This window comes from Echiichthys vipera (genome assembly GCF_963691815.1).
Source record: "Echiichthys vipera genome assembly, chromosome: 3".
In the NCBI taxonomy this organism is placed as follows: Eukaryota; Metazoa; Chordata; class Actinopteri; order Perciformes; family Trachinidae; genus Echiichthys; species Echiichthys vipera.
This window is the reverse complement of record NC_139828.1, coordinates 26,713,683-26,734,313: the sequence shown is the minus strand read 5'-3', so window position 1 is coordinate 26,734,313 and position 20,631 is coordinate 26,713,683. Positions and strand designations below refer to the sequence as shown.

The 20,631-nt window shown below is 40.2% G+C and overlaps 1 protein-coding gene across 3 annotated transcripts in view; it reads right to left on the bottom strand.

Annotated features, from left to right (window-relative positions):
• Positions 1–16,363, bottom strand: part of tmem131 (transmembrane protein 131) — a 33,474-nt gene extending 17,111 nt beyond the window's left edge. For 2 of the 3 annotated variants that reach the window (XR_014593851.1, XM_083940660.1), the window contains exons 1-15: positions 16,099–16,363; positions 13,604–13,665; positions 13,278–13,318; positions 9,923–9,991; positions 8,498–8,618; positions 4,255–4,371; positions 4,020–4,142; positions 2,732–2,812; positions 2,464–2,614; positions 2,291–2,347; positions 2,127–2,188; positions 1,934–2,042; positions 856–964; positions 626–779; positions 354–524 (exon numbers count right to left, since the gene is read on the bottom strand). Coding sequence is in view for 2 of the 3 variants with exons in the window: in XM_083940660.1 (XP_083796786.1) it covers positions 354–524; positions 626–779; positions 856–964; positions 1,934–2,042; positions 2,127–2,188; positions 2,291–2,347; positions 2,464–2,614; positions 2,732–2,812; positions 4,020–4,142; positions 4,255–4,371; positions 8,498–8,618; positions 9,923–9,991; positions 13,278–13,318; positions 13,604–13,665; positions 16,099–16,270 (1,599 nt within the window). In the remaining variant the exon portion in view is untranslated. The remainder of the gene's footprint in view (positions 1–353; positions 525–625; positions 780–855; positions 965–1,933; positions 2,043–2,126; positions 2,189–2,290; positions 2,348–2,463; positions 2,615–2,731; positions 2,813–4,019; positions 4,143–4,254; positions 4,372–8,497; positions 8,619–9,922; positions 9,992–13,277; positions 13,319–13,603; positions 13,666–16,098) is intronic. The other variant, XM_083940661.1, reaches the window with a different exon arrangement.
• Positions 16,364–20,631: the final 4,268 nt, after the last annotated feature.

The window sequence follows — 20,631 nt, the reverse complement described above, 5'->3', positions numbered from 1 at the left end:
TCAGCTCTGGACCAGTGGAATTTATGCAGCTAACATACTTTACTAATTGTAAATGAATTCCTCATACTGATTTCCTATAAGCTACGGACTGTACATGATCAAAACAAAGTTTATTTTCTCAAGAATCTAGTTAAATAGGGCAAGAAAGCTTAAGGAGCATGTTCTTTTGCAGCTTGTCAGCTAGCCTAAAGACTTTAAACCTTTTTTTTTTTTTTTAATTAATTGCTTGTGGATACAGACTTAATGTAATGAATGGCAGATAAGATTAATGAGCTCTTGTCCACTTTGATACTAAGTTAATTAACTTCATACTAAGATTATTTTTCTTATACATAAACATGTCCATTATGTACCTCCAAGAAGCCTGTGTAGGCCCGGACAGGCAGGTGAAACTTGGATGCATTTGTGATGAGCAGGATGTTGCTGTCTATGTGAATGGAGGGTCGGACTGGCCGAAAGAGGAGGGAGAAGATGTAGCGTGACTCGTGAGGGGGGATGAGGATGGGTGCACTGAAGTTCTGCACCTAAAATAGAAAGAGAAAAAGTGTCGTCGCATTGACTTTTATACATAAATCACACTTCACTATCAGATTGTCCTCCGTTAACCCTTTCTGATGACTCTCACATTAAACATGGTTTTGGCCTCTTCGGGCAGGGACACATTGTGTATCCGGATTGCAAAACTGAAGGCATTTGTGAGGAAGAGGGGTCTGTCCACTGGGTCCACAGGGCTGTCCCTGATGTGGAACAATGTGGCTGTGTGGTCGAAGCCCAGGTAGCTGCCAGAACAGAGAGACGTTTTTAGAAAACTAAAATTCTTACAGGAACATTTTTCTCCTCCACAAAACAACTCACCCGTCCAAAACTTCAGCCTGGTAAGGTATTTCAAGCTTGGAGTAACTCTTTTCTTTCGCTTTCACAGTTATCTTACCAGAGAACTGATACGGTCTTCTCGCTTTTGAGGCTGCAACGAAAAACAAAGATCAAAACAGCATATAAGTGCACTGCGAAAGGGTACAAGGCCTCACAAGAGGAAGTTGTGCAATTCTCTAAACCAAAAAGTGTAAGAAATGGCTTGAGTTAGGACATGATGTTAAATTCTAAAAGCTAAAGTATGTCCATGTCCTCACTACTATACAGTCAAAATATATTACAGGGCACCCACATAAGCAAATATATTGACTTCCTGTTTCTTTTATTGTCAACAAAGTATGTGAATAAACCTGAAATAAAGGTCAAATGGAAAAACTCTAAAAAGGAAGTCGAAGCAAAAAACACTGCAAACTCAAAGAATGCCAGCTTCACTTCTTGTTAAGATGATTTTTCTGTGAACCTCCTTTAAATGTTCGGAGGAAACTGACATCATGCAGGCTCCACACTTTGTGACACACTATTAAGAGTTTCCCTGTTAAGAGCCTGGCTTCAGTGGAAATGGTGCCTGTAACTGCACTATTTTAAAGTGAAAATGGAGATGTGTACTTTTAATCTATAAGATATGTTTGGTTAACTGTCTACATCATATCCTTTAGTTGATAGTTATCAATTTCTAACTTTGATTGATTGTGTGTCATAAGCTGTCTCTGTTTACTTTTACAATTCCTCAGAAAATCCAAATTGAATTTGAATTTGTTGAATGTTTAAGTTATTTAGCAGAAAAAACACACTTAGTAGTTAAAGTAAGGAATAAAATAAGTGCAAACTGATTTGGCAGGTTTTTAAGTCCAAAACTAAAACACATGTCCTGCAATAAATCCTCTGTGTTTCTGTTATTAAGCCTAGCATCTATTATAGAAACGGTGCGGATAAGAGAAAAGAAACACCTGTCGGAACAACACAATTTAACAGCAGCACCTTTGTCAACAAAGTTTTTTATAGTATAACATTTATATTTTAACAGAAGTGTCAAATATTACCATGTAAAAATCTTACTTACCGTCAAAACTAATACTAGCAACTTTGGTATATCTGCTCTCTCCAGCCTTCAGTGTGATTGCTTTGAAATCTACTGTGACTGCTTCATTTGACGGTGTCGTACGTACACTCTGTGAAGTGTAAATAAAGGAAAGGGTTATAGAAGGGTTAAAATAGCCGTTTAAGGATTTTAAAAGGCTACTATGGATACCTACTGTAATTGGAACATCTTTTGTGCCTGAATTTAAAAGATGTACATTCAGCAATTTTGGACGATCTGTAAGACAAAAAGGAATTGGAAAAGAGAACAGAGGAGTGAGCAAAGAAAGTTTATGAAAGAAAAACTGCAAGATGAAGCTTGTTTTGTTGGACTGCTTACCTTGTGATCGCAGTGTACCGAAATCAAGCATCTCTATGGAGGAGTATATACCAGGGGCTGCAAAAAAGGAGTAAAAACAGAAACAGGTTGACCTGACTGACAACAGGACACGGAGCATAGCAATTAATGTACGGTAGGTGATAAAAAAACTTCACAAAGGTTTGGTAGCATACCTGCTGTGACCTCCACCTCTACAGGGAGGATGATGAACTTGTCTTCATTGGGGGCGTTGGTTTTGATTCTGATAAAAGCTGTGTGGTTGTCCACGTCTCTCGACGAGAAGCTGGCTCTCATCACTCCCTTTGTCTCAAATGGAGGAATCTCCTGGAAGGAGAAGGTCAGCAAGGGACACAGTGAGGTGACTCTCACTGCTGTTATCGTCAAATCAAAATAGGCTCCGCACAAACACTGCAACAAAAACCACTGACAGGTCAAACTAACCCATAATTTCAAAGTGCCCCCTTGTTGACCTGTGGGAAGCTCGAGATGAAGATCCCCACCACTGGAGTACATCTCAACAACCTGGAGTAAGAAATAGAAAAGGAGCACAACATATAAACTAGAGATCAAAGTATTAATACTTGATTTATTCCGAAATACTGTTTTATTGTTGAGAATTTGATAAAATATCCGCTGTGGCTATAGCATTGCTGTACTAGCATGTTTTTTAAATAACCAAGGCACTTCAACAAAAACCTTTATTTTATGAAAAAGCTGTTTCATATAAAAACAAAACAAACTAAAAGGACGCTCTAATAGCGCAGACCTCTGCCAAGGCCATGGAATCTCACAATGTTAATGAAAGTGAAAAACTATTTCTGTATCCGGCCAGTGATTCAGATCTTCACCAAAATTTAAAGGTCCAATATAATGTTTATTTTCAGGTTCATACATGGGTTTGTTTGTTCTGCTAGAACATGTTTTCATGCTTTAAAGCTCAAAAAAGACATTATTTTTCTCATCCTGTCTATCTGAATATACCTACAGTATATTTACCCTCTGTCTGAAACGATTGGTCAGTGTTTCTGGGTCTTCTGCAGCTGCACCTTCATTGCAGCCAGGGAACGACTGTGGTGGCACTTTATACCTATACTATATATTGTATAGTTGTGACATCACAACCTTTCAAAGGTCCTGACCGCTTGTTTAAAGCAAGCCCCCGCCACAGCGACTTCCTGGTTGATCCATTACTGAAGTGCCAAAAACTGCAGTTCTCAGAGTGTCACTAGGAGTAGTTTGCACAATAGAGCGGTTTCTTATTGACCCCCATGTTAAACAGGCCGTTTTTCACAGCATCATTAAACCTATTTAAGGCCTGGAACAAAAAAACATTATAGTCTGTACGTTTAGGTCATATCTCCATGACAACACTGAGGGGGGTGAATTTTTTGTACCAGGCTAGTTTCTATTTTATTGGAGGTTAAAGTTTATGAAAATTTAGGGACACAGCCTCTTGAGTGAAAGCTAGCCCCTGGCCCTCACTTCTCCTCGGAGGTAAAGGTCTGCCTGATGGACCCATCTCCCTGCCTTGTAATGAAAAAAAAAATGGAAATCTGACTTTCTACAATAGTAGCCTTTTAATGAGCTCTTCATTGATCCATGTTTCACCCTTCCACAAAGTCTCCTGAAAAACGGGCCATTATTTTTTCCGTAATCATGCTGACAAACAGACCAAAACGAAAAAACATAACCTCGTTGGCAGTTGTAAAAAGTATGCACTCCAAAATACCTGCAGTGGTTCACTGAACGGGTTGTGGATGTTTATAAGAGGTGAGAAGCTGCTGTTTACTGGAACTCGAGCCCCAATGAAGGGCCGCAGTCTGTAGGGGTTTGGGATGCCGACCCCAAAAACCTCCAGGACAGGTATTAAAAAAAAAAAAAAAAAAAAGCAAAGTTAGTCACATTTCTCACGGCACCTTCTATTCCACTTTTAAAAATGAAGTATTGTAGATTTGGGTCTATACCTGGTATGTAAACACTCCGTGATGTGATGTATTAATAAATAAAGTGTTTTCTACATTCCCAACAACTCGAGCGAGAAACACGACATCAAATGATGTGTTCCCTCCTGGTGGAATTATCTGTAGAAAGAACACAACATCCATTATGTGCGGTACAACCATCCCTTTTTAACAAAATACAGCTTCTCTGAGTTGATCACGTGTACTGACTCCCAACTCATAAAATGAACTGAAAGATCTTAACACTTGCTTCCATAACACCTGACCTTAAAGAGCTGCTGCTACGAAAACATTACAGCTACACTCTAACTTTAGCATTTTGGTGGTGACTGTTCAGTGGGTTTTTGACTCAGAAACCCCTGAAGCCTTTTCTGACAATTTATACTAACAAGGGCATCTACAGAAAGAACTTCTTGTTGATTTACACAGACTCGTGGTTAGTGGTTGTACACTACTGTAACAGAACAGGACTTTGTGTCATCTCTGCTGCTGCAGAACGTTCTGAGAGTTTCAGAAATGCAGATAATGGAAGTTAAATTCACCCTTCTCCGCATAAAGGCTTGGTTGAAAGTGCAGAAGCAAAATGATAAATCATAACAGGAAACATACGCTCTAACTTGTGCATTGTTATTATTATTCATTTAGCCCGGCAATTCATTTCAGCCAGGAAACTTCTTCAAGCAGGAAACAATATATAAACTGGGCCATTTTTATACCACATCCCAAGGGCATGGGTTTGTTGTTTGTGTACATATATATTGTGCCTTTCATATACACTTAAACCGGCTACTTTCTCTTCCTGTTTTTTAAGTCAAAAAGAAGTATGGTGGCATTTGTTACAGTGCTTTCCATTAAGATGGAATACTATATGAAGCTCCGTATTGTTAATGTACTATCCTTAAATCAACCCATGTTTAGTTACCTTGGTAGTGACAATAGATAATCTTGTATTTGCATGTGCGCTACAAAGAGCTCTGTGCTTTACTGCCTGCTTTGCTTTTGATCGATGTTTTAGTCAAAGCTCTTTTTAGAACATTAACTGTTATCTAAAGAAAATGCAGAGGAGGTGAAATACATTTCTATGCTCAGATTAGTTTCCTCACAAGGCGCACACACTAAAATCCACACGGGAAATGGAGAAGAGAGACAGCTCTGGGAAACCCTAATCTTTGATAAACATTTAGCTTGGTCTTGGCAGTGGCAGTTAGGCTCCGCAGTCCCAGCTCAACTAAAAGTTAAGTACATTTATTTATTTTAAATAACAATATACTATGCAGTGTGTACTTGAAAGCATTAGTGCATAGCGACACAGCTAATAAACACAGTCACTTGGTAAGTCCTGATGCATAACACTTGGTCACACGTGACCACAGCAGAGATCTCTGGAGATTGTGGTCTCTAACTATTAATGGGTTTGAGTGCATGAAGAATCTTGGGGTATAAATACGTCCTCCAAGACAAATAAAACCATAGCAAAATAATACTTGGCAAAAATAAACAGAAATAGATACAAGATATGCATTGGTGCCATGCAGTTAATAAACATAGCATGTATTTGGCATTTATTAAAGAAAAACACCAATATTAAACCAAAACATTGCATGTCCCGAGACGACTGGTCTAACATAAAGCTTTCACATATATTCTCCCATTATGTGTCTTATGTGTCTGCCTCAAGAAGAATTTGAGTAGTTTGACTCAAACGAACTGGATATCAAAGCAACAACTAAACTGCAAACATTCCTCCACATGCAATTTCCCAGCTTGGAATCAATAAAGTCTTTCTATTCTATGTAAACCTGTTCTTAAAGTTGCTGATAATTCAGAGAAACCCGTAGGAACCTAGAGTCAAACTAACCCGTGGCAAATTATGTTAATTACCACGTAAAACTGTACATTCAAAATCTTCCATTTTACCTGAACTAATGATGGTTCATGCTTATGATTTTAGAAATAAGTCACTGAAAGAGGAGACGTGATTTTATCTCCTCTGATGTAGAAAGCCTTTATACAAACATATCCCATGACAGAGGACGAGAGGCCTCAGTTTTTTTCAATACCACACCACATTCCTTCCCCCTGAATGTCTCTGTGAACTAAACCCTCATGTCCTGAAATTGAATGTATTTTACACGACTAATGTTCACATGAACGCGCTGGACTTCGGGCACCTCTATATTACCTGTATTACCACTTTAAACACCTCCAGCATACCTACAATAACAACTAACATCCTCCTCTTAACGACCCATCTTGTATAATCAATGTCTTGGGGCAACACACTGGCCAAATCTACACCGTGTCCTTGCCCCACTTAAACAAGCAAACGATGTGTGCAGCAGAAACTGCACTTAAAGTGACAGAACAGGTCTTTCCTGAAAGGAGGCTCTTAATCATTACAGAAAACATTTTCTGTTTATCTGCCAATATGCCCATGTGAGAAAATGTATATCGGAAAAGCATCACAATCCTGCTAACAGCAAATCGGAAAGTTCTTCTCGACTCTTGTTTAGTCTTGAACTTCCATCTGCTGCCTGTGATCACTTTGGACTTGCATTTTATCAAATATCTGAGTAAACTTTCTCCATTTTTGGCATTCCAACGAGCCTGTAAATGAAAAACATACATACAGTCCCCTGTAGACTCTAGTGTCAAACCATAAATATGTGCAGTTTTCAAGCGGTGTGGGGAATTCTAATCTAACGATTATTGCATTTTTTTATTTGCCGATGCGTCAGTGTAATCTAAATTGAGGTTGATTGATTGACTTCAATCTGTTCATTAGTCATGTATTAGAGTTGAATCACAGTTAGCTTCTATCCGTGGTGGTAACTGACCAGGGGAGACATTCAGTTAGCCGCACTAGCAGCCCAAATTCAGGAAGCGTAAACGGCAGTACCAAGGTCAAGCTCCAGATATCTCCCACTCAGTTTAGACCAGCAGCTGTGGCCTCTAACATTCTGCGACGCCTGGTGCTTTCATTCAGCCCACCTCAGCTCTTTGCTCATTTTTGGATTAGCCAGGAGCACTAGGCACTGCCAAGATGGCGACGGCCGGAGCCAGTGGGAGCCACCCAGTTTAAACTTAATTTCGACTTTTGTAACTTTGTGCCCATGGTCGGATTTGCTGTTTTTACCAACTTTGAGAACTGTATAGTAGGTTGTGTGAACTGGAGGTTAAGAGACAAAAACACACATCAGACAACAAAAGGGGTGAGCCACCAAGGTCCACAGGTCCTTCGCTTCAGTATCAGTTATTGTGCAGTGCATCCATCCTTTTGGGACCCTGCAGCTTGTGGATTTAAATGCTGAATATCTGTGTTTGCCAATAAATGCCAACAAAGAGTATGAGCCATGTTTAGAGTTTGTGTTTATTTGGCAATGGATTAGTCAGTCTTGGCATCTCAGAGCGTCTCTTTATACACTGCCATTCATCTCTTTGGTGTGGTCATGCTCTAATGACATGTAATTTGCATCAGGACTTCCCACTTTATTGTCAGCATCTACGTACTGCTGTTCACATTTATGCTGTTGATGCAAGAAGGTGCCCTGCACTCGAGTCTACTCGGGTTGAAAGCAAAGAAAGAATACAAATACCTCTTGCGAGATAGGACAATGATACATTGTGTTTCCTGATTGGGTTTACAATAGTCAAGCAAAGTTATCAAAATGAGTTTTCCATTTTTAAATATGCCACATGAAGCATGGTGATCAAAAACATGGTGAGATCAACAGTCATCTGACTTAAGATCAAGGAACCGTTTTTTTCCTTTGAAATCATTTGTCAGTGTAAGAAATGAAGGGGGAAATACCACCTCAGGATACGCCTCAAAAAAACATCTAACTTATTTTTTTACCAGTTTATGCCACTATCCTAATCCTAAAACCAGAATTTTATTTTCATTCAATTCATCTTATTTTCATTTCCCTCTCTATCAACAACACTGTTACATTTACGTTCACTGATAATAGCAAAAGTATGCTTTTTATTTACTCATGTTAGCCCAAGGTGGTAATTACTGGATGCATTTTAATATGGGATCATCTCACATTTAAGAATTGTAAATGTACACACTAATTACTTTTTCTTTTTAAACATGCCCCCAAAAAACATTTAACAGTTTAGACAAAGGTTTGCCCCCAAATTCTTAAATCTGCATTTTCATAGTTTTTAATAGACCAGTATTAGAATCTGTGATAAAAATGAATCGATGTTAACAAAGAGACTTCCAGGTGATAGTACTTACCCTATTCTGGAAAAAGGATGCATGAAAATGTGCTGTTGTTGCTGATATTGATATCAAACTAATTTCTTCTGAGCTAGGATTATGTAAATAAACTTTCTCCATTTTTGGCATTCCAACGGGCCTGTAAATGAAAAGAAGAAGCTTTTGTAAAAGCCATGACACAACGACATATTGAAAGAGACGAGAGATTAAATGTAGAAGAACATACAACAACATGATTGAATGACAAAATGACGACGATGACAAAAAATCAAAAGGGTTTGTCTAAGACAGGGGTAGGCAATTCCGGTCTTGGAGAGCCACTGTCAAATCAAAGTCAACTTTCTTTAATGAAAATACTTTGTCAGTTTCATTACCATAAATACACGTAGGCAGCATAATGATGACATAATAACAGCGCCTTTAGGCTGATAGCAACATTATGCTACGACAGAAACAACGCTCTGGAGTTAGTGGAAATATTTAGATTACACGAATCGGAAACAATCCTACAGCCAACGTTGCTATCTAATTCTACAAATACTGATACTTATATTAGTGTAGCCTAATCTTTATCTGCAATGGAACAGAAATACAGTATATAAACAAAATTAATATATAGACATGCAAAGAAAGAAATCTGTGAAGCATTCCAATGTTGATGTATTTGGTGCAGCCCCACAGCTGACTCAACTTGAAACATTCCTTGTATGGTCCTTTAAATGAAGTGTATGAAGAGTCGAGTGCGGTTCTTCCAACACAAATAAGGAAGATATAAACATGTCTATCATCTAAACATCTTAAATGAAGTGCATCTTAAGTTGTCTGATTTTCAAAGACCTCTAATCTAATCCTGCCTTCCTTTCCAGTGTGTTAGTGGCAGGGTGAGGTTTTCTCAAGGTTTTATTTTCATGCCCTCAAACATTCACAGCTGATAAGTGGATTGTTTAGTGAGGACAGGCTGAGACAGCTGGGTCTCTCTCTGTGAGCTTGTGTAGGGCTAGCTGGCTCTTCTGAGAGCTACTGAATCATTTGCACTCTGCACCGTGGTAAGGTAGGCCTCACTTAAAGCTGGGTCAGTCTACATGGGTGTGCACCCACTGACTGAGAAGAATGTGATCTATTGAGTCTGGTGTGGGTGAAGCTAGGCGCCGACGCTGGACTTAAACGCTTCTTCACTTATGCATTTTTTGTTGACAGGCTGAGGTTAGACAGAGTCACTCAAAAGGATTACTCCATATAATACAGAGAGATATAGGATGTAATGACTGAGCTCTAGTCTGTACTAACTATTGAAAATGTTTAATATTATATCTGAGGGTGTTTGATGAAGTATTTAAGATTTATGTCTCTTCTTGCCAAAAAGAAAACACTAAGATTTACTAATGGCAAGTGTCTCAAACGATGTAACATGCAACAAAAACAAAATAAAAAATGCTCACTCACTGTTCGTGAAAGTCCAACATTGGAGGTTCAAATCGTATAGGGCGGCAGTTCCCACGGTGCGGGGACGTGCTGCGAGAGACACGGACATGTGACAGCAGCAACAGCAAGAAAGGAAGAATAGTATCCATGTTTGTGTGCGGTTCAAACAAATGAGAAGCTAAACACACAAGCACAGACACCACAGTCTGTGCCCAGGCTTTTTGAACAATACATTAAGGAGGCCACCGGACCACTCCCATATACAGCGCATGATTTCCATATGTAAAATCTGCATGAAAAAGCCATAGACATAAAAAAAAGATTAGTCAACCGAAAAAGAAAACCAAAGAAAACCCCTCAAACGTGTCTCTTCTTGTAACCGTAAGTGTGGCGTCTCTCACACGAAGGCAACTACTTTTGAGCATCGGTTGCACCTGCCTGGTTAGGACACAGTCATAACTCACCAGACCTGTTAAACAACAGGTGTATCTTAACAATAGACAGGGCTGTTCCCTAAAGAGAAGCAACTCCTCTTTGTAACATACTCTACCCTACCATGTAATGAGAACCTTTATGTAAATCTCATGGAAAAGGTTCATCATTGATGCGGGTGTGGCACATAACCAAACGATATGTCATTTTATGGTCGAACAGCAAAAACTGGAATGTCAAATGAACTTTTCAATGAAAAAAAAAAGTTGTGTACAAGTTAAAATGGCCACAAAAATATTACACGCTATAGCTGAAATCTTTTATACTCCTGTCTTTTGCACCAGAATTATTGTGGTGGTACCTCACTCACATGATATTACTCTAACATTACCCTAGAGTCAGACAATTAGATCATTTTCACCTATTTACTACCAAACCAACAGGGGCAGACAATGGCTGCAGCGGCGTGCTCCAATAGCAGATCTCACTAGAGACGGGATGGATTTCCATCCCCTGAGGCGCACAGTAATCCTAACAGAGCCCCGACCATGCACTGCTCCTCTGGGATAATCTGTCACCCACAGCCTGTCTTCGCTTCAACCATTAATATAACATCTACTGATAAAATTCTTGCGGAGTTAAAGGGTTCAGATGCATCCTGGCTGTGAATTCTGTGGCGGCCTTTTCGCTCTGTGCTTCAGAGCTAATGTGTTGAATGTCGGGGTGTAATTGGAGTAGCCGGGGAGATCATGAGGAGGGCTACGGCTCTTGGCCTCAGATGTACATATCTGTCCAGTGTCAGGCTAAAATTAAGTGCATAGAATAAATAAAATTAAAAAATAATGACTCTAACAAGCGTTTGAATTCCTGCAGAACCATTCTAAAGAGGAGCACTCTGAGTAATAGAGATAGTAATGAACACCAGAAGGTTTCCAAACCCTACACGAACACACAGGGAAAAAAAGGGGAAGTTAAAAATATGAAAAAAACTGAAACACAAAACAAAAAAACACCCTCCGCCCCCTAACTGGAGGGAGTGGTCATGCTATGCCTGTGGGAGATAACCCTTTTATGGATTAGAACATATTGTACAAACAGTAAAGGCTTGCTGGGGCAGACGAAACACGTGCGTAAAAGAAGCAATATTGATTTTATGCAGAGGCTGCAAAACAAAAACATGATGTTAAAAAGTCAACTGATTGACAGTGTAGACTTGTTCGAGCAGATCTACCTGTTGGACATAGCCACGTAGCCCTTTCCAGTTGTCTCCTAAGACACACACTTCACACTGAAAAATCGGTGCAGTAGCCGAGCCTTTCTTAGAAAGTTCTCACAGTGCTCAGAGCACTCTTCTGTCAGCTACGTTTGTCTCAAGGCATTTTAAGCCATCCTGACTAGAAGGCAATGTGACCGAACCAGACACTTGTCAGTACTGGAGGTAAGTGAGGCTACATAGATGAAGTAACGAGAAAAAAAACACACACTGCTCCTTTCAGCCTTGTCACTGTGGATACAAACTGACAAACTGTCTCTCTCTGCACTCTACTCTGCCCTGCCAGATCTCAACTCTTCCAAGTGGCTGTGGCAGGAGAGAGGCCCACTGCTTTCTGGTGGAGCAACAGGTGACAGACTGAGCAGTTTCCCTGACAACTCCTGTTTCGGAGAGCTGAGGGGGTCATATGGGTGTGATCTCTCTCTCTCTAATTGATTTTAAGCTATGGACCAAACTTGTTAGATAATGCGGCTTCAAGTTGTTGTTGTCTTGTAGCTGGTGATGATGATGCTGAAGCTTTTTATTTTTGGCTGTTAACTGATACTCTGTAGCCTGGCGGAGCAACCAAATTCCTACCCATGTTTGTTGGCCTTGAAAAAGTTTTTTTACTTGCTTGTCCATAGTGACTGATAAGGCATTTGTTGCAGTACCTTTCGTCTGTGTGGTGTTCTACTTTTTTATGCCTGTTGGTCATGTAAGGCTGCAGTTACACCAAATCAGGTGTTGCGGCGATTGGTTCAGGGTTGTGCGGCGGTGTGTCACTGAAATGGACAATTTTTGGACATTGGGCTTTGACTGATCAACGGTTGTTTACGTGATTGGCCACCACACAGGTTGCGTTTCTCCTAAAGTTCTTCTTTCTGTTTCAACTTTCTTTTTTTTCAGCGTCCCCTGTTGTCCCCACAACCACAGCCTGAATGCACTACCCACACACAAATGAACAGGAGGACTGGCATCTGCACCGCTATGCCTGATTTGGTGTCAATGCAGCCTTACAGCTGGAAGCATAATTGTTCTGCTCTTGTTTTGCAGTGTCAGTTCAGTTGAAGAGCTATTCAGGCTATTCTGTATAAGCTCCCCTCATTCACCTTGTAGTGACACTAAACAAAAGAACGCAACCTAGGTAGATTGTGTACACAGTACCTGTGCACCTGAACCACACCCTAGGGCTGGGCGTGATGGACAAAATCTTCTATCCCAATACAGGTCATTCCATATCTCAATAACTATAATATATATATATATATCACAACATGTTTTCATGTAATTTCATAAATAGTGTCATATAAAATAACCACATGGTAAAGCCTATTTTTATACTCCTGTGTACTGAGTTTTATATTTGTAGAGCAAAATTAACACAAGTTTTAAGTGAAATCACAGCTATACACTGCTTGTGATTACATGCATACATACAAATATTGTGATGTAAAAATGAAACCGCAATCTTCAAATGATATTCCCTCAAAATACTTCACGTTAGATTTTCTGAGAAATTTGAGCATGCGCTTGTTACGATCAGCAATCATTGCCTACCAAGATATCTCGACTGCCCAGCCCTATAACACCCACACTACTATAATGGCATTAAACTACATGAGCATACAATTGTTTGGAGTTCTTTCTGCAAAAGAAGGGAGGATATTAATGAAGTGAAAAATAAAAACCTACCTTTGTTGATGATATAAACTAAAATCAATGTCAGACTCAGTCTGCAAAAAGAACAGAGACATAAGCAATTATCTAAATGGGATTTAACTAGACATAACATTATTTATTACACGAAGGGGTGGGTCATTTGTAAACCAAGTAAATTGCTTTATTCTAACACTCGCTTACAGCTCTGTAATAGAGGAAATGTTTCTGTATATGTGGTGAGTAAAATCTTAAGCCAGGGGTGGGGAACCCCTGCTCCTGGAGGGCCACTGTCCTGGTTCCCCACCCCTGGCTTAAACAAATGGCAACAAAAATGAGGACTAAAAAGTGATAGCACTTACCTGTAATATGCTTCCCTCACCAAAATGTAAAACTTCTAGAATTGTGTCTGACTGAATGAATGCTGTAAATAAAAAGAGACAACAGGAAAACCGTATAAGTATTATCACAATCACTAAAAAAGAGAACAAGAGTTTTGAACATTTAACACCTATGAAAACTTTAAGTTCAAACTATAGCAGGATTGGACATATCTAAAAATTGCTTTCCACTGTTTACGCCTCCTCTCAAATCTGCAAAGCAAACGTCATCAGTTAGCCGTCATTATAGCTTCCTGAGCCACAAAATTATATATTACTAGTTAACTAGATAACTCCCTACATGAACTTTAATCTCTTGTACTTTTTGAGTGCAGACAAGAGACAAGAAAAATACCAGGCTTCACTATCTGCTCCACTTGGCGTGGATTTTTCAACATTTCATCTACCACTCTGAGCACAAAACACACTCATCTGTTTCAGGATGTTATAAGGTGTGAGTCCATCTGGCACTTCTGTGAATGAGGCTCACAGTGAATTGTCTCAGCACACGCTCATATTGTTGAGTTGTGTGTTGAAAGGGTAGTAAAGCCTTAGTTATCACACTATTATCAACAGGACGTTCAGGCCCGGATGTTTCTTACATTGGCTGTCATATGACTCTCCGAGAATTAATTTACAAGCTTGGAGAGCCTAAAATTCAACTTCATACTCAGCATTTATTACGCTTTCATTCCACTGAGAAGCTTTTCACCTGACATGACCCACAAACCACTACTTGACAACAAATCGACCTTTGCAGATCATGCACACAGCACACCTTGAGCATGGAAACCTGTCATTACGTTGGATAAATAAACTGTTGCATTCCATTCTCTCCTGCCTGCTATAAAGCGTGTTTTCGTTTGAAATGCCTCAGCAGATCCAGGTGATCTAATCGCTTGATGCGCCAACTACGTTTCATTTCCTCTTTAGATTGTACTACTGATTTACACACAGCTAACATTAGAGTTATTCTGCCGTGGGCGAGCGTCAGGTCAGAGTTGGGGTGAATTTATCTAAGTTCAAGTCACTTTTTGGCAAGTGGAGTGGAAATAAATAACTTTTCCAACTGAACCTCAGTGGGAACATACAACAATAAATAATAAGAATGACAAAAAGTCCTATGTAAATGAAGTTAATATAAAATAAGGGACACCCATTGTAAAAGTTATCCTAGATCCTTGAATGCACATCTACAGAAAGTGAAACCTAGTGTTTTAGACCACTATTGAATCAATACATCTCTTGTTATTCAGCAATGGTGGATCTCCTGGAGAGCTACTACCCTGCATGTTTTAGATATCTTCCTACCTTAACACACCTGATTCTAATCATCATCAAAATCCTGATGAGCTTCAGCTGCTTGATAAGGAACACATCTTTAGAGTCAGGTGTGTTGGAGCAGGGGCAAACCTAAAACATGCAGGACAGTAGAACTCTAGCAGCAGGGTTGGAGACCACTGCTCTAAGGCCATCACCAAACTGAAAGCAAACCCATGTTTTATCATTTCTCTCATTTAAATCACACCATTTCTCCTGGCATCGCCCTGTGTAAATCTGGACAGTTGATTAAAACAGTAAAGCACAAATAACAGTGTTAATCTGTTAATAGATTAGTAGATGCATTACAAAGTGACACAATATAAGCTTTGACCACCCAAAGGGCATTTCTTGTTAGGTAAATGCTCAGATGGTGTTGCAAGTGCGTGAACCCAATGTAAACAATTTAAAGAGCACCAGGCACGCGTCAAAGTTGGCACAACTTATCTCGGACTAGGACCGTTGCTGTCCATTCATGATCGGTGGACTTATCACTATGACCTGACATGATGACAGCACAACACTTCAGTCAGTCCGCTGGATAAATAACATGCGGCTGTCACATTTAACCCCTGGACCGCTCAGTGCCAAGCTGGAAGCAACCCAGCGTCAAAACCAAAAACGCTCAGCCACGTTTACAAATAACCAGTCACCTGACTGACCCAAACATGTCCTTTATTTAGTCCAGTTTGAGGAAGTACTGTTAGGTAGGGAGACAATGTTGATTTGAATGTCCCTTAATCCCAGTATACTAAGACTATTCAGTAGGTGGTATAAGCTAACATTAGTGCTAGCCATGATGCTAACAAGCTGCCTGTATTATTCTGTGTTTGTTAGAAGAGTGTTAGCCTAACTGAGCCATACATGGACGGGATGACAACATGACAACAAGCTACACATCAAGCTAACGTCACTGTAGTTAAAGGCCACATAGATAACTGTTAGCACTTTCATTCTCAACTAACGCTGTGTTTTCTATCAATTCAAACATCAATACAATCTTTAAGGGAATGTCGTTCAAGGCAAAGACAAACAAGTGCAGGAAAGCGGTGTTAGAGAGGTTTAATGCTAGCTGTGTTAAAGTTGGCCCGCAGAGGAAGCCCCAACTGTCTACGGAAGTTAGCTCGAGCTAATGCGGCCGCAGCTAAGTTACAAACCTTGTTTATTGGCCCGCGTCGAGTGAATAAAAGCAATAAATAACATCCTCAATAATCCGATACACGGTGTTCTTGTTCTGGTGTGTGAGTGTCGGACACTCCGGGCTCTGTGTTGACCCGCCATGCTGCACTTCTGTCTGTTAGGATAACAACCGAGCGAGTGTGCGGACATGCCCGTGTAAACCTCTGCTGACTCTGTCAATCATAGCCGGGAGGGGGAAAAAAAACTCGATCCCAACTGAGCAGCAGCAGCAGCTAACTACTGAACAGGACGCTGGCCTCTTTTCTTCTTCTTCTCTTCCTCCTCTTCCGCTTCATGTGTGACGCGTCCCAGGTTGACGCACAGCGGTGTGTGCTGCTGCCTGCTGCAGCGGAGTGAGCGGGGCTCTCCGACAGAAACATGAATGGACGTTTTGTCTTTTCATCGTGTTTTTTTCCCTAATGCGGGCGGTTTATTCACTCAGTCTCGCGCTTGAAAAGGTAGCATAGCATCAGGGAGCTTTACTTACCGGGTGCTATTCAACAACTGTCATTTTAACTGGTACAACCATTCAGAGGCGATTCTAGAGCCTGTTGGGGCCAAACATTCACAGGGGCCCCTTTGAACCAGCGTCACCATTATCCGGCTGTGAAGTCGGACGTAACACCCTTTCAAAATACGATTTCCGGATTTCCAACAGATACAACTACAGATCATGTGAACCATTACGATCACCTCTAACATCAGTTAGACATCTTTTTCATTGATAAGAAAGATGTAAAATGACAATTACGTAGTTTTATAAAAACTCAGATCTGTTCAAACAACCGGGAACACGGCACTGCTGCTTTGTAGAAATACGAGGCTCGGAACGGCTTGGACCCGGAAATCATATTTGAAAGGGTGTTACGTCACAACTAAACAGCCAGATAGGTTTAGACTGAAGCATGCAAGACACTTGCAATGGGAGTAAAAAAAAAAAAGGGAATGGGAGTGAGTGATTGGAGTCAGTTGGGGTCCCTTTAGAGATGTCAGGCCTCCTACTCTCCTCTTCTACACTGTGGTGTTCTAGGGGGGCAACATATCCAAGGAGGACACCTCCAGACTGGATAAACTGATCAGACGGGCCGGCTCTGCGGTCGGCATGAAACTGGACTCACTGGTGACGGTGGCAGAGAGGAGGACACTGGACAAACTGCTGGACATTATGGACAACGCCAGCCACCCCCTGCACACCGTCATCAGCAACCAGGAGAGCCTGTTCAGTGGAAGGCTGCCCCTGCCCAAGTGTAGGACCAACATGCTCAAGAACTCCTTTGTCCCTCAGTCCGTCACACTCTACACCTCCTCACTCGGGGCAGGAGGAAATAAAGAGGACAGAAGGGAAGGAGTGGGAGCCACTCACTGTGCAATTAATAATCTTCTCTACATACCTGGACATTTATCTTCTTCTTTTTTGTGCAATAACTTTATCCGCCACTTAAGTGCAATAATTTAATATTGCTGCTCATTTCTGTCATATACAGTCATACATATTTGATCTTATACATTTCCTCTACATTTAACTTATCTGATTTCATTTGCTGTGAATTTTATTTTACCTGTATTCTTACATCTACCTCATTTATATTTGACTAAGAGTTTAATGTTTACTGTTTATTGTTTTTTTTGTACTTCCTGTATTTATTTAGCTAAGAGTTTATTGGTTATCTTTTACTGTATCTTTTATACCTCCCTTGTGTTTTTGTAAGCTGCTGGAATCTTAATTTCCTTGCGAGAGTCATCCCAAAGGATCAATAAAGAGAAGTCTAAGTCTAAGTCTATTCTCATTGCAAACTCAATAGTTTGAAGTTTGTCAGCCCTTGCGGGCCCCATACTGGCCTGGGGCTGGCAACCAGCACCTCTGCAACCATTTCATTATTTGTTTAAACAGGTGTAATTTGATCAGTGATGGAAAGTAACTAAATATATTTACTCAAGTGCTATACTTAGCACAGGTGGGCTACTTGCACTTTACCTGAGTATTTCCCTTTTTTATATATGGCTATCATTATCCCTTATTTGTTCATTAATTGTTGTTTATTTTATTTCAGCCTCCTCCCTTTCTTTGCTATCATCCTTTGGATCCATTATAGTGAAGGAAAGGAAAGCAGTGGACAACTGTAGTCCAACAGACAGCAAATAAATAATGTACATAGATAATGATCAAGATAAATAATACAACATGTGGCTGCTGGTGGAAAGTAAAACCAGGGAGAAGGTTAATGGTTTACAGCAATAGAGTCAGATAAATGCTGATAAAGCAAGATAACCTGAGCCATGATAATGCTGTCCTGTAGGATGTTTCAGATTCTCTCTGCTCAGCTGATGGGAGCTGACTCTGGTGTGTTTGGGTATGTAGGTTTCAGTTTGGCCTTAGGCCTTAAAGACAGCCACCAAGTGAGGTGATCCAATGAATAGAAACTGATGCGTAATTTATGGTTGACAGAGGCCCTATCCATCAACAGACTATATCACTAAAGAGCATGCATAGTGAGATAACACTCACAAGCTTATTACTTATTATAAGGGTGACAAAGGTTGGCTGTTTCCTTATGGGTGCAGCGCCTCTTCTAACATTCAGTACAACAGGCTCTTACAAAGACAGAGGAGGAACAAGAGTTATTCCTAATTACCAGCTGTGACAGCAGTGTTGGTATATGGTTGACACTACAATACTGTCACAACCATGCAAGGTGCAGTCACAAAACGTTACAGATGTGTAGTTGAGATCAAAATGGAAGTCGAGTTTGAGGATGGGAGTGGCTGCGCAAGAAAGCCCGAGCTTATGCACAGATGTAAAGTGATGCATCAGCTCATTAGGCATTAGCATGTCACTGTAACGCTTTTTGTTTTGGTGAATTTATGTATAGTAACTCCACAGAGTTTTTGAAAAATAAAACAGGTGTACCCCATAGAATTTGGGTAGTCTGTCTTGTTGAGGTTTTTAGGTCCTATTCTGCTCATTTGTTGATAAGTGTTTTATCAAATGCTTCTAGTTTTTTTCGTGTGTCAACTAACTCTCATGAGACCTCGGGCAACATTGTATTATTCAATCATAGAAGAACTGTAAGGCTGCAACCAACAACAGTTGTTATATACATTTTCCTGTACTATATTATAATAGTTTATTATGCATTATTAAGATACATTTAGTTTTCTAAAAAAAGATCTCTCAGTGTCAAGAAGAAGTGGAAGCATGCCCAATAATTATCCCCTGAAGCACACGTTAACATATTCTAATTGTTTGTTTGTCTTACCAACAGAAAAGTGAAACTGGCAAATATTCACGTTTGAAAAGCTGGTAACAGTGAATTTTGGGTATTTTTGCACAGAAAATGCCTTTGACAGTTAATCAATTATCAAAATTGTTGCCAGTTTGTCAGTTGACTAATTGACTGAACGTATCGTTTCCATATGAGCACTGGTTGGTTTCCAGGTGCCTATAGGTAAATAATGAACTTGCCATAGTGGGGGTTAACAGGGTTAATTTCTGCCCTGGGGTCCCCTAACACGCTGTAATAATACTCTTTACTTGTTAGCGGCTGTTGGCCTGATGATGGACCAAACACTGAGCAAGCAGGACAGGAATCCGGACTGACAGTTGTTCATGGCTGCAGGGCTGTTGCCAAGAGAGAAACAGTCAGAAACACCTTCTACTAACTTTGCTCAAAGAAACATTTGAGGCAGATCACAGCATATAAAGGAATGTTAACAATCAACTTTCTGTGAACAGCAGAACGAGCAGCAAGACAGGTCTTCATTTGAAAGCTGATTTATTACTTTGCTTTACGCTAAACTGAATGAGCAGTTGGGATGGTTTGAATATTTGAAAGATTACTGCTACTTAGTGTGTCAAGAAGAACATATGGGTGACATATGTTTAGTTCATGTTGTGGGTTATTCATTTTAAATCATTTTTGAATGGGGGGGGGCATTGGAGACAACCTGTCAAGAACAAGCAACAGGCAAAACCAGATTTCTGAAAGTGGTGAAGAATGTATTGCAAATTAGGTAATACAAACAACTACTAGAGGTTATATAGTAGGATGGAGTCTCAGACTGGGGGGGGGGGCACTGAGTAAGGGCCCACAAAGAGAATGAATAGCTGTGGATATGGTGAGGGGTCTGTAGACAGTGCCTATGTGGGTGCAGAGTTTTGTGCTACACCCCGTATGAGCACACATGAGCACACATGAGCAAATACGTGGCTGACTTTTGACTGACAGTTTGACTTGTCGTACAGGTGTCAGTAATATATTTAATGACTGCTTTGTACACAATGCACCATAGTTCCATACAAAACATTTACTTACCACCAAATGACTGAGCCAGTGTTTTTGATTACACTTTTGTTTTTCATACTGTGATGAACTGTACAGGTCAGAATGTCTGTGAGAAAGGTCTGTGATCGTTGAATCAGCTTCAAGGACACATTGCTGAGCTTGTGATTGTAGTGTCTTAAGCTTCCTGCAGAGGGCAGAGATGTAATAAAATGCATCCCTCTCAGAGCA